This window comes from Leucopleurus acutus (genome assembly GCF_964270905.1).
Source record: "Leucopleurus acutus genome assembly, chromosome: 14".
Classification (NCBI taxonomy): domain Eukaryota; kingdom Metazoa; phylum Chordata; class Mammalia; order Artiodactyla; family Delphinidae; genus Leucopleurus; species Leucopleurus acutus.
In genome coordinates this window covers 31567925-31582410 of record NC_139156.1, presented here as the reverse complement: position 1 = coordinate 31582410, position 14486 = coordinate 31567925, and the positions used below count along the sequence as shown (strand labels likewise).

General features: G+C 36.7%; 1 protein-coding gene across 1 annotated transcript in view; it reads left to right on the top strand.

Annotated features, from left to right (window-relative positions):
* The window catches only part of CC2D2B (coiled-coil and C2 domain containing 2B), a gene marked incomplete at both ends in the record, with an annotated part of 92566 nt that overhangs the window by 40335 nt on the left and 37745 nt on the right, over positions 1–14486 (top strand). Inside the window, 4 exons of the mRNA XM_082854110.1 lie at positions 143–290; positions 4442–4580; positions 5724–5927; positions 11537–11629. Of these exons, the coding sequence (XP_082710236.1) occupies positions 143–290; positions 4442–4580; positions 5724–5927; positions 11537–11629 (584 nt within the window). The remainder of the gene's footprint in view (positions 1–142; positions 291–4441; positions 4581–5723; positions 5928–11536; positions 11630–14486) is intronic.

The following is a 14486-nucleotide window of genomic DNA, read 5'->3' as shown; positions in this document are numbered from 1 at the left end:
GATGTGAGGTGAGGGAGAGCTCTAAGATTAGAGCCTATGGTCAACATAAACTTTGTGTTCCTGAGGTTCCACAAGTAAAAGTCTGCAAAAAAACTGTAATGTGCTCAAATATTCATTTGTTTTTAATGCCTTTTATAAATAGATGTGCCCTTTCTTCTTGAGGGAAACGGAACTGAAGAACTTTGTCTTTTGACTTCAGGAAAACTAAGCTATTCTCTATCATGGGCCTTAGATGAAAATGGTGTTCCTCTGACACCTATGTCACAGTCATTAAGATCTGCTTACTGCAGGTAATAAATGTTTATGCTTGAAAAATAATGCCAGTCCTCAGCAAAGCATCTCACAAGACCTACAAAAGGGAAAACTCTAGAAACAGTTTAGTTTACTTGGATGTTGCTTTATTTGTATTTATAAATATGTAAAATATTTATATATTTTATTTATAATCACTCTACTAAGACAATAAGTATCTTTATATGTAAGAGAATGTATCTCTTCAATGCTTAGGATTAGAGCCACATGGATGATGAGAGAGGCAGTTCCACAGTCCTTAAACTGTAGGCAAAGGCCAAGACTCCGAAGGATTTTACTTCTGGGACCTTTATATCTCCCAGTCATTCTGGATTATGAAAGAATCAGTTTTTGCATTATCAATTTGCTGGAAGAAATTGCTGGACATAGAAATTTCATCTATATCCCAGGACTTCCTAGAGGAATTGGGATTAACTGCTAGACCACATCCACAAACAGGATTACTAGAAGTAAAGTAAAATTCTATAAAAACGATGATAATGCTGGCTTACCTATTGTGCTATGTTTGAGTAAGACGGTATATATAAAGGACCAAAAGATCCCATCATTTAAAAATTAGTGAATGATGATAACAAGAAGATAGCCTTTCCCCTCCCCATCTAAACACATATTTTTTAAAAAACCATGGCTATATCCAACTATATGACATTATGGGAAAGGCAGAACTATGGAGACAGTAAAAAATGTGAGTGGTTGCCAGGGGTTAGGAAGAGAGAGGGATGAACAGGCAGAGCACACAGGATTTTTAGGGCAGTGAAACTACTCTGTATGATACTATAATTGTGGATACATGTCATTATATATTTGCCAAAATCCATATAATGTAAGACACCAAGAGTAAACCCTAATGTAAATCATGGACTTTGAGTGATAATGATGGGTCAACATAGGTTCACGGATTATAACAAGTGCAATTCTTTTATTGCAACAAACATAATAAATTATAACCCTGGTGCAGGATGTTGATAGTGAGGTAGGCTGTGCAGGGTGTTTTAGGAGAAAAATGGACAATTAATAAGGGTAATTCATTTTGGAACTAGTGAATAAGCTTTTAATACGCTGAACCATTATTTTCTTGTGTTTCTTAGTATTTCCCTAGCACAGTCCCCACTGCAGCTATTTTTAATCTTTGCCTCATCATACTATTCTTTGCCTTTTTCTTGGAGTCAGGTGTTTGTTCTCCTCACTCTAAAGCTAGCTTTTATACAAGTAATTTGGAACTTTCCTTCGTCTCCATTAGGATTCTGCTGACATATTTATATCCTTTTCTTATCTTCAACTTTTCCGTTTCCTACGCTATAAGTCTTTTGTATCCAAGAAGCTTTCTGTGCTTTGAAACAAAGAAAAATCCAAGCATTTGATTAAACCCTGAAAACTCTTTCTGGTTGTTTTTCTCGCCCAAGTCCTCATGTGGGTGGTCTACTGGTCTGCATACATTGCCTCTACTTTTAATTCACACATTTCGTCCTTAACCCAACTCAGTTATTCCTGAAGGCTACCAGGGACCTTCTGGACATATTCATTGGCCTGTCCTCCTTGTTTTGCCTCTTGAAGTCTCTTGTCTCATGGCTTCTGTGATGCTGCACTTAACAGTTCCTGTTAGTTGGGAACTCAAGTTTATAAAAGATTGAGAGTAATTCTGCAAGATTGGAACAGATGACAGGTTTCAACAGGGAATGAATTGCAGGAGAGGTTTTCAAAGTTCAAAGTCCTTTCTAAAGTGAACTAGAAGTAAAACTTTACAGTTGGGGCCTCTGAGATCAGAGAAGGAAGTTACAGAACTCTCCTCCTCTACAGTTGTGGGAGCCCAAGGACTGGTGAGGAGCAGTGGTTCTAGGAACGGGATGGGTGCTCCAAAAGGCAAGATTGACTTGTGAGAGTCAGAGCATGGAGCCAAAGGAGAGCACAAAGAAAGTATGTTCATTCACTGTTTCACTCACTCATTCATTCATTTATTCATCAACTACTGACAGAGCCAGAGACAAAGAAGTGAACGAAAAGAAGATCTTAGAATGCTTCAGTATAACATTAGGCACACCTCTCCAATCCCATGTTGTCTAGAGTTTTTGTTTAATACATTTTTAAAACATAAAACAGTTTTTCTCACACTCACTAGTTAATTATTTTCTGATGTGGTTAATTGACTTTTATGTTTGCCCTCATTTCTTACCTCCCACGACTTTCATTCTGGATTTACTTGCTGAAAGTTGCTCCTTTCATGATTCAGTTTTCATGGCTAGCAAGCTTGTTTAGTCTTTGTAGATCTGAAAATGTATTTATATTTTCCTCCTTCTTGAATAATTGTTTAGATGGGCATAAAATTTGAGGCTGATATTTACTTTCCCTATTTGAAGCTGTAGTTGCATTATCTTCTGGGATTTATCATAGCTGTTTAAAAGTCTGCCATCAGTCTAAACATTAGTATTTTGTACATTGTCTTTTCTCCCTGGTAACTTTAAAATTTTTTGCTTAATTCATAGAGACAAAGCCAGGGGCTGAGGGGAGGGAGGAATGGAGAGTTATTGTTTAACGGTACAGAATTTCTGTTTGGAATGATGAAAAATTCTGGAAGTACATAGTTATGGTGGTTGTACAATACTGTGGGTATACTTAATACCACTGAATTATATTACTTGCTTAGCATTTGGTTGTGAAGGAGGGGGTGCAGATGACTGAGGAATTTTGCCGTAGCCCACAGCTAAACACCTGTAGGGCCAGCTGGGGGAATCAATATAGCAAGGGCAGGAAATGTTCTGTGGTCTTTATTACTTCCTGAGGCAGAAATCTGGAGACTACCTTGAAATACAATTACAACCTGAGGCAGAAATCTGGAGACTACCTTGAAATACAATTACAACCTAAATTTTTTAGGCTATAATGGGATAAGTTTCTCTCCCTAATCTATTCATTGACATTTAAACTGTACCTCAGCCTTTGTTCTCTAGGGGACCTGGGCTAAGAATCTTCCCATGAGAAGGAAAATTTGTTACATGATGGTGTTAAGGGTGTCAGGCCCTAGATATCTCTTATGACAAAGACATTAAAACAGTTTAAATATGAGAGCAGACATAGGAATTAAAGAAAGGAAGAATACTCAAACTTTATCTGTTTGTAATTTTGCTTAACATCCTATCATACCATACATTGGCTTTGTTAGCAATAGCTTCCAAAGATTCATCGTAAAAATATGAATAGATACTGATGGAAAGTAGACAGTGTAAAATGTATGTCCATGTTTGGGTTGACATTATTGAATCTGAGTCAGAACTGTATTTCTGGAATCCTAGTTTATGGACTGGAATTTTTCTTGAGTACTTTACAGAAAGGATCTTAGAAATCTTCTAGTCCAAATTGCTCTAATTCTACATGATGAAACAAATTATCTATGAAGAGAGAGATTAAATAACTGGGATAATTGATGGCTGAAAATAAACCCTTACTGTTTAGGGTTGAATTCCTTCTTCACTTAGCCTATAGTTGAGGTCACTAAGGATGCATTATGAGTCTAGCCCATCTTTTATAGCTCTCTTAACTTCTGAAGATGGCCTCATATGACCAAAGATATTCTTCTGGCCCTTACTTCCCAGTTAATTGTATTACATACTCTATATTATGTTTCAACTGTAAAGATATAGCCTAAAGATTCTTTTTATATTGTGGACTTTAGATAGCAAAGATGAATATTTACAGACTTTACCCTTAAGAAGCTTACTTGTCTCTTAAGGGAGGGGTAGACATTTATCAAAAAGCTATGATACACAGCTAGGTGGTTTGTGACCACCTAGAGGGGTGGGATAGGGAGGGTGGGAGGCAGGGAGATGCAAGAGGGAAGAGCTATGGCAACATATGTATATGTATAACTGATTCACTTTGTTATAAAGCAGAAACTAACACACCATTGTAAAGCAATTATACTCCAATAAAGATGTTAAAAAAAAAAAAAAGCTATGATACAGTTAGAAAGTGAGAAGAACCAGGAAAGATATCACATCTAAACCTTCTATTTTATCCTTAAACACAGGATAAGCTTTATCTTTAAATACCTGGAATGGGTAGGTTTTACCCCATATAACAGATTTATCACCTGCATATTATATAGAAGTTCACAAAATATTTTCCTTTATGTTAGTGTGTTTAGGGATGTAGATGCAAGAGGTGTTCCTGGAATTCCATGGCTTATTAATGCACAGAAGCTTTTTGAATGGGCAAATGAGGTCAGAATTGACCCAAATAATCCAGAATATTCTGATTTAATGGAATTTGTTATGGTAAGTTATAGCAAATATCTGTACTGTAAATATATTTTATTTCTTAATCTCTACACTCATACTCCTCCACAGTTTGCAGTGTATTTTTCTAGGCATTAGGAGGCATTAAAAGTAAATCTGAGGACAGATAGAATTTTCAGACAGTTTATAGTATTGTAAGGCAGTTAGAAATTCAGCAACTGAAATAATTACTACTTTAGGCCTGATGATTGGTACTCTGCCACTATTTAGCAGCCCTTGCTTGGTACATCTTGCATCCAGGCTGACATCTATTGTACATCTACTGAATGCCCGCCATATTATTAAATGCTGAGGATTTTAAAGATGATTTATAGACACACTCCTTCCTTCAAAGACTCTATTATCTATTCACTTCTACTCCTCCTTACAGCCAACTGAACTGCTGTGTGTGCTCCAACAGGCTTTCTTCATACCTTTATTCATGTCGTTCCCTCTGTTTAGAAGCGCACCTATAGCAGCTGTCTTACCCACCCTGCAAGTCTGGGTAAATCCTTCCTTGGCAACCTCAGTTAGATATGGGCTTTTCTTCCCTTGCCGTCCTGTTAACTTTTTTTCTTTTTATAAACTCTTATGGCTCTAATACCATTCTGCCTTTTACCTTAGTTATTTGTTCATGTGCTTTATCTTTCCTTGTGGAACTACAACTAGTAAATCTTTGTCTCTCTTATGGCAGCTAGCACTTTTCCTTGCATGTACCATGTACTCACATTTACATTTATTGAATAAAGCAGTGCATGCATAGATTATTGCAATTAAGTTTCTTCAGATCAGAGCTTCTCAACTGATGTGCTGAATTGATTACATGTGTATGGAAATATTGAGCCTCTGTCGACTCATAGGGCAACCAGACACAAAAACTCTCATCTTTTAACCCGCTGTGCAGTACACATGTTTTCATTTTCTGTATAAATCATGACCAGGAAAAGGCTGAGAAACTGTATAGGCCGGATTCTGCATTTTTTTTTTTTTCAGATTTTCTGTACAGATTCAGTTGCTCCATTTCCTATTTCTATTGCAACTCTCATATCTCACAGTTAGGGGGAAAAACTGTTTTGAAATAATTCTTGAATTTCAAAAAATTAATATTTTAAGTAAAGACTTTACATTATTTGTGTTTTATAGTACATGAAACATAAAGAACAGGATATTCCAAAGTATTTTCGTCTCAAACAGTTGCAAGATGAATTTAACTTTGTTTCTGAAGAGGAAATGAAAAAGAGTAAACGTTTCCAGCTATTGCAACTTAGAAATGCAGGTCAATTAGATGTTTTCCTTCTGCCGCAAATGCCTCTCTATGACAGAGAGATTCCAGATTTACTCTTCCAGGTACTTGGTTTCTATTTGAATATAGTTTATTCTATGATAAGTTAACGTTTTGCTGCTTTAAATCTATCTTAATTTTTTTTTAAACTGATAATCTGTAGACAACAATTTTCCCCTCTTAAATTTTTTTTAATTGAAGTATAGTTGATGAACAATATTTATATAAGTTTTACAGGTGTACAATATAGTGATTCACAACTTTTAAAGGTTATACTCCATTTATAGTTATTTATAAAATATTGGCTATATTCCCTCTGTTGTACAACATATCCTTGTAGCTTATTTTATATATGATGGTTTGTACCGCTTAATCTTCTACCCCTATATTGCCCTTCCCCACTTCCCTCTCCCCACTTGTAACCGCTAGTTTGTTCTTTATATCTGTGAGTCTCTTTTTTGTTGTTGCTATATTCAGTTGTTTGAAACAATATGTTTTGTTGGACATATTAGGCAACATGTTGGACATAGATAGGCAACAGTCATGTCCATGTTGATAATACTTTCTCTTTCACAATTAAGTCGAGCTTGTTTCATGGGAATTTTTCTTTCTTGATTTTTTTGGGATCCCCTTTTCTTTAGGCATTAAAAATGTATAGCTCTCCCAAATTTCAGAAAGTCCTTAGCTTAACTTTGCAACTTAGTTGTCCCAACAACCTATTTCACAGCCCGACTCTTTTAAGTATATTATAAATTTATGTAAATATTGTGGGTTTTATTGTAAAATGTATCACCAATTTAATAGCAACTTTGGGGGATAATGGAGAGAAACACTACCACATTAAACTTACACTTGATTATAAAGCACATCTCAATTTCAGAAACTTTAAAATGTGGGGAAAATAGAAAGAAAGAAAAGTTCATCTTATGCTGTGTAGTGATGGCGCGCTGGAGCCTGCTGGCACCAGCTGGTAAGAGCCTGTTGTGTGCATCTCTTCCCCGCTCCTCCTTCAGTGATTTCATGTTGGTTGCTTTAAATGTATTGCTGGGAGAATGTCTACACCATAAATCAACAAATGCTGCAAATTGGGGCTTCCCCTCCCACTCCCAGAGAACTGGCTGTTAAACATTTACCAGCACTCCACTAGGCTTAAAAGAATGGAATTATAAGAGCTAATTCCTGTAGGAAAAAACAATTGTACTAATCCTAACACTTGTGCTTGCAAAGAGATGGTTCAAGAAGGAAGAAACCAATGTTCCATCTCTGAAGAAAATGCCTGTGTAGTAGAATTACCACTGTAGGGTGATGTCAGCCAACTTAAAGATAGCAGATGCTGATGAAGGATATTGAGGTTTATACATCTTATGAGTCAGAAAGAGTGAATGCCTTATACTAAAATTGGTTATAACAGGTTTATTAACTTTGGTGAATTATTATCAATTGATAAAAAATGGATAAACTTTTTGATATTTGATTTCATTCGATTCTGGACTGAAGGGAAATAGCAGCAAGCCACTTAATATTAAAAATAGTAAAAGTTACTTATAAAAAGGTTTATGTTTTTTTCTTGTTGTTGCCACTCAGCCATCCTTTAGCTGTTACACCCTAACATAGAGGAGACACAAACAAAACTATACAGGACTCATTACATTTAAAACTCAAGTAATAGTGGGAGGACACTCATGGCTGAACCAAGTGGATTGTCTGAGAATCTCTTTTGGTGTGGCTCAGAGGTGAAAGAGGAAATGCAAGTCAATGATTTTTCAATGATAATATCATGGCACCACCAGTTAGCACATATGACTATAATAGTCATAGGATTTGCAGATTATTCATTATTTTCACAAACATGGGTGAGTAGAAATATATGTATTCACAAACAGACCAATTGATATTTGGCTTTGGAAAGCATTGCTCAGCTTTTAATTGTGATTCATCTGTTTTGAGACCTTAGGAATTTCAGTTAGTAAACTGCAGCGGGAAGCCCTTGGCTTAGAATGGCTGAAAAGTTATTCAGTTTCCTCCTGCTTCTCTCAATGATTGAATTCAATTCTACAGTTCCGTACGTAAGCTACTGTGGGCAAAGCACAGTGCTCAGCATAATTGAGGATATAACTTCATAAAAAAGGAAGAATTTCTGCTTCTGAAACTAGGGGCTTTGCTGACTTTCCTTATCTTATACAAAGTATTGAGAGAACACAAAAAGAGGGAAAGCAACCCAACTCATTTTCTGAGGTTGATGACCGTCATGCCAAAATTGGGCAAAGAAAGCAAAACATGATCATTTTAGGTCAATTTCACTTATGAGCATAGATGTGAAATTACTAATAAAATTTTAACAAATCAAAAAGCAATATATTATGTATAAATATATAATTATACACCATAATCTAGTAGGGTTTATTTCCAGATAACAGAGCTAAGCTAATCTAATTAAGGAATCTATTAATATAATTTACCACATTAACAGAGTTAAGGAAGGAAAAAATATGCTCCTTTTAAATGCCCAAGGGACTTCCCTGGTGGTCCAATGGTTAAGATTTCGCCTTCCAATGCAGGGGGTGCGGGTTCCATCCCTGGTCGGGGAGCTAAGATCCCACATGCCCGGAGACATCTTCAGCCTGTCCCCCTCCTCCTCCTCTTCCCTCCCTCTTACTCCCCCCTCTCCTCCCCCTTGTCCTCCTCCTCTAATTTGTTTACAAGAAGTATGAGGAATAAAGGAACAAGTTAAATGACACCACAAAGAAACAATCAGACAAATTTGGAATGTGGGCCAACTGGCTAGCAAGTACAACTGTTTCTCTCTGTTGCATTTTGATCTCTTTAAAAAGTCATCATTTTTAGACCTAAATAGACATTTCTTCAAAGACATACAGATGGCCAACAGGCACATGAAAAGATGCTCAATATTGCTAATTATTAGAAAAACGCAAATCAGAACTACAGTGAGGCACCTCCTCACACTAGTCAGAATGGGCATCATCAAAAAGTCTACAAATTAAATAAATGCTGGAGAGGGTGTGGAGAAAAGGGAACCCTCCTACACTGTTGGTGGGAATGTAAATTGGTGTAGTCACTATGGAGAACAGTATGGAGGTTCTTTAAAAACTAAAAATAAAGTTACCATGTGATCCAGCAATCTCACTCCTGGGCATACATCCAGAGAAAACTCTAATTCGAAAAGATACATGCACCCCAATGTTCATAGCAGCACCATTTACAATAGCCAAGACATGGAAGCAGCTTGAGTGTACATGGAGAGATGAATGGATAAAAAAGATGTGGTATATGTATACAATGGAATATTACTCAGCCATAAAAAGAATGAAATAATGCCATTTACAGCAACATGGTTGGACCTAGAGATTATTATACTAAGTGAGGTAAGTCAGAAAGAGAAAAACAAATACCATATGATATCACCTTCAATTTAGGAAATGCATTACAAAGTCTTAAAAAGAGAGCTGTGCAATTATGTGCTCATACACATACATCCCTTGATGGTATTAGGTTTGCTAGGAATTTCCAGGCTGGAATCAGTAGCAATTTTCTAGAATTTTGTAAAGCCATCATTTGGCTGTCTCATGTAAAGTTTGTTCTCAATAAAATAAGACGAAAGAAAAAAATATCATATGATACCACTTATATGTGGAATGTAAAAAAATGATACAAATGAACTTATTTAGAAAACAGAAACAGACTCATAGACATAGAAAGCAAATTTATGATTACCAAAAGGGAAAGGGGGTGGGGGAGGGATAAATTAGGAGTTTGGGCTTAGCAGATACAAACTACTATATATAGAATAAATAAACAACAAGGGCATACTCTATAGCACAGTGAACTTTATCCATATCTTGTAATAACCTATAATGGGAAAAAAAATCTGAAAAGAATATATATATTATATATATGGAGATATACAATATATATATAGTGAAAAAACAGCAACTGGTGAAAAAACAGCAATTGGTGAAATTTAGATATTGGACTATTATGTAATATTGATAATTGAATAGTAGATATATTGGAAAATTGTTAGTTTTGTTGTCTGTGATTATGGCACTGTGGTTGTGTCCTTAGTTTTTGGAGATTCATGCTGAAGTATTTATTTAGGAATGAAGTGTCATGGTGTCTGTAATTTATACTTTGAGATATTTAGCCAAAAAAAAGAAAACAAAAGCAACAGATTAAGCAAATATGGCAAAATATTAATTACTTAATCTAAAGGGTAGGTACATAGATTTTAACATTCTTTCTAATTTTCTGTATGTTTGAAAAACTTGAGGAAAAATTAAAAACAAAAAATAAATATCATTCTATACACCAACAAAAACCCACTAAAAATGTAACTTAACAAAGATACACCCTACAGTAGCAATAAAAACTCTTAGATTCATAGGAATATATTGAACAAAACATGTACAAAAACTTGATGGAGAAAATTATAAAACATTTTTGAACGGTGTAAAATTAGATTCAGACCTCACAAAAGAAATAAATACTATGTGTAATGAAGATTACACATGAAATGCAAAACTTTAAATGTATATCTTAATCTTGGGCAGGAAAGTATTTCTTAAACAAAACACAAAAATTATAAATTATAAAGAAATACATTAATAAACTTGATAATATTGAAGTTTAAACCCCACAGATTAGGAAACGATATTTTCAAATTATATATTAATTAATAAAAATTAGTATCCAGAGTATTTAAGTAACTCCTATAAATTAATACTTTTAAAATAAATAAAGTGATATGAAATAGTAATATAATATATCCCTAGGTAAAATGTTACTTGTCAACAGGATTAATTTCAAGATTTCTTGTGGATAATTAGAAAAACAAATAAATTACTTTCAGATAATTTATCTACTTAAGGTAAGAGATACTTCATAATTTTTGTGTCATCTTTAATGCTCTCTATAATGTAAAATGATTTCAGTGTGCAGTTAGGAACGTATCCCACAAATGCAGCTATAACAGATGCAATTTATTCTAAATTACATAGATGAAGCATCCTGACAAATAATCTTAGACCCACTGCTGGATGTTAAATTAAAGTTATTGATTATGGCCAGCATATTTTGACTACTTACTGTATGCCATGCACTTTATAGATATTGTTTCAGTTAAATCTCACAGCAATCCTGTGACATATTAATAACAGTAATATTATAATTATTACAAAAGAGGAAACTGAGGTCTGCAGTAGTTAATCATCTTTTTCCCAAACCACAAAGTTAATAAATGGCAGGGCCAACTTGAATCCAGGACTATGGCCTCCAAATCCCACTCTCTTGACCCTTATACTCTTACCACTTTCCATTTCTTTTGTTTCTAGTGATTACCAGGTAAATGCATGCATGAAGAATTGTTCTCAATCGTCTTTACATTTTCTTATAATTTTCTCAATCGCAAATTTTTTCTCAATCATTGCTCAGTTTTAAAAGATGAATGGACCTCCTCCTAGAAGCAAACAAAATATGTGTTCTTAGCTAATTCTCATTGGGAGAATCTAAAAGAAGTATCCTCTCCTCTCAATTCCAGAGTGTTGCCAATATCTCCTACACATGAACTGAAATGAGTAGTTAATATTTTATTGCAGTGTATCATATCTAAACTCTGTTACCTTCAAGAAGTGAAACTAATTTAATTCTCTGTTTATAGGAATATGAAAGTCAGATAGAGAAGGATATGTCCATTTCAGATATGAATTCTATTACCGCACAAAGGATTAATTCTGCCAATTTTCTGAAAAAGGTAACAACAACAGAATAGTTTTATCAATATGTTTGAATTTACTTTTGTGAAAACTGGTCTGCTGGATGCACAGTACTATACTCTTCCCAGAGAGTCAGATGGACAGACTTGCTTACTCATCACCTCTTTCTGATCACTGAGAGGTTTTCTGTTCTATTCAGACTTCCTTTTCAGAGTTAGTTACTGACCATCTGTAAATGTACACTGTTGATGTACATTGTTGATGCAGCAGTTACTTCAATTGACAGCAAACTCATTATTAAAGCATATCCCACTGTTTCCATTTACAAATGAACGTTAAAGACTTCCCATCTCTTTTTGACCCTAAAAGTTCATTTTGGGAAGTACGCCAGCATTTTGCCAGAATCCCTAGTTTTATTAATAACTCATAATGCCGTACACCAGAGCAGTTCACGGGACAAAGGGATGGAGGAGCCACTAGGAGACAGAACACCGTAACAAAGCCTAAACCAGGTTTGAGGTGGAATCCCTCACTGAATTTCACCCCTGATTTCTTTCCACTGACCCCTCATCGCTCCAGTGACTATATGTATAGATCCATCATGCCCAGCACAGTGCTCTTCACTCAGAAAATGTTGAGAAACGTTTGAACAATTAATGAAGTAAGGGATAAAATTGCAGGCTGAGGAGGTTTCTAAGACTTCTGCAAGAGTAGAATCTATAGGCTTTGCTATAGGGCACCAGAGCAGCCTTTTAGGGTAACTTGAAAAGAAGCAGAGAGCCATGGAAAGATCTAAGAGGTACATACAATTCCCTCGTGGAGACAGGAGAGAAGCAACCTTGTGTGACTAGAAAAGCCCTAGGCAGGTGTGTGAAGACCTGTTCTGACCATCCTGTTTGTCTTTGGGCAGGTAATCTATGCACTGAGTCCTGCCTTATTGTTCTATAAAAACAGACAATAAAAATGCCTGCCTTGCTTTACTTCTGAAGTAAGGGGCAAATAAGATAGAACCTCAAGTTCTATGCTAGTTTGTACTCTGTTCCTATGGAAGTGTGGTGGAAATGCAGACCACTATAGCTATTGTAGCCTGAAAGAGCACCTCCTCTTTATTGCTGGCAGACGTTTTTTTCCACTCACTCTTGCCCCTCCTACACCTTCTTCATTAGCTCCATATATATTTTTTTAAGTTGAGATGTGATTTAATAATGATATTTGTGTCTTAGGAAATAAAGAGGTGTTCTTACTCATAAGAAAAGAGAGGGCTTCCCTAGTGGCGCAGGTTGAGAGTCCACCTGCCGATGCAGGGGACATGGGTTCGTGCCCCAGTCCGGGAAGATCCCACATGCCGCGGAGCGGCTGGGCCCGTGAGCCATGGTCGCTGAGCCTGCGCATCTGGAGCCTGTGCTCCGCAACGGGAGAGGCCACAACAGTGAGAGGCCCGCGTACCACAAAAAGAAAAGAAAAGAAAAGAAAAGAGAATACATATCCTTCTTATGCCTTCTCTTTTTTTGGTGTATGAGGAAGCCCAGAAGGGAGGGCAGCAAAAGATCAGGAATGTGGTAAGAGAGCAAGTGTCTGAGGATGCTTGACCTTCATATAGGAATCCTGGGAAGGAGCTTTAAAAACATTGTGTGATTGGGTTTCACCTCCTTGTGAAGACTTCTTTGCTATCTCAGGATAGTTTAAAACTACAGGTTTAAGGGATAATTACTTTAATTACAGGTACTGGAATCCTGCTTTGACACTGGAGGCCTAATAGGGCCATGGTGTCTAAATCCTGCTGTGGGAGGGACTGTGAGTTATATGCATTACACTTCCTGCTGTGTTGCTGGGGTCAGTGGTGGCTGAGGCCGGGACTGGAGCAGTAAAGTCCCGGCAGTCTCAAGGATTGCTAGATAAAGTTTTGCTGAAATATTTGCATCTAAGAGGCCAGTGCTTCTCCTCAACCTGTCCCTTTCATTAATTTACTCAATAAATACTTATTGGGCACCTGCTGTGAATCAGTCATTATACTAGACATTGGAATTACAGCAGTAAACAAAATAGATTAAAATCCCTGGCCTCCTAGAGGAGGTCGTTCTGGTGGGGGAAGTCAGATAATGAACAGAACATGAGTATGTTAGAAAGTGATATGTGCCATGACAAGTGAAGTAGGAAGAGAGGACAGGAGTGTGTATGGGGGTGGGGGGGTCAGGTGTGATTTTAGATAAGGGAAAGCCTTCCTTAGATCAAGGAAAGCCCTCAAGATGCTAACGCTTCAGCAAAAGACCTGAAGTGAACTGAAGGAGCTGGCCATGGAGGTTTTTTGGGAGAAAAACATTCCAGGCTAATGGAACCACATGTGAAAACTGTGAGGAAGGAATATGCGTGGCCTATGGGAGGAACGGCAAGGAGCTCAGTCTGTGTGATAGCAAGGGAGCAAGGGAGAGGGAGAGAGAAAGAGAGAAAGACAGAGAGAGAGAGCACAAGTGAGAAGCCTCAAGCACACTGATGGGGCCAGAGGGAGGAGGGGCGCGGTTCACCTGCAAAGGAAACAATTTGTTCCCCACATGGCAGGGTAATTCTTAGGAATTATAATTTCCCATTCTCCTATCACCCCATTTTCCTATCGAATTTAAGCAGATCATTAGGCTTTAGGTTACATTATCTTTGGGATGATTTGTGGCAGAACAGAAAGAAAATTGCCTCCAGACACACTTCTTCCTGGTTTCATTTCTAAAAGTCTAAACCTGTTGTGAAGCATGGGGTTAGGGGAGAAAGGGAGGGATTTCCTCAGACTAAAAAGAAGAATTTCAGAGTCCTTGGAGGAACCAAGGTCTGTGGGTTCTGCAAGGTGCAAGGGCTTAGGGGCTTGGCTCTGTTCAAGCACTAAATATCTTACCAAGCTGACAGAAT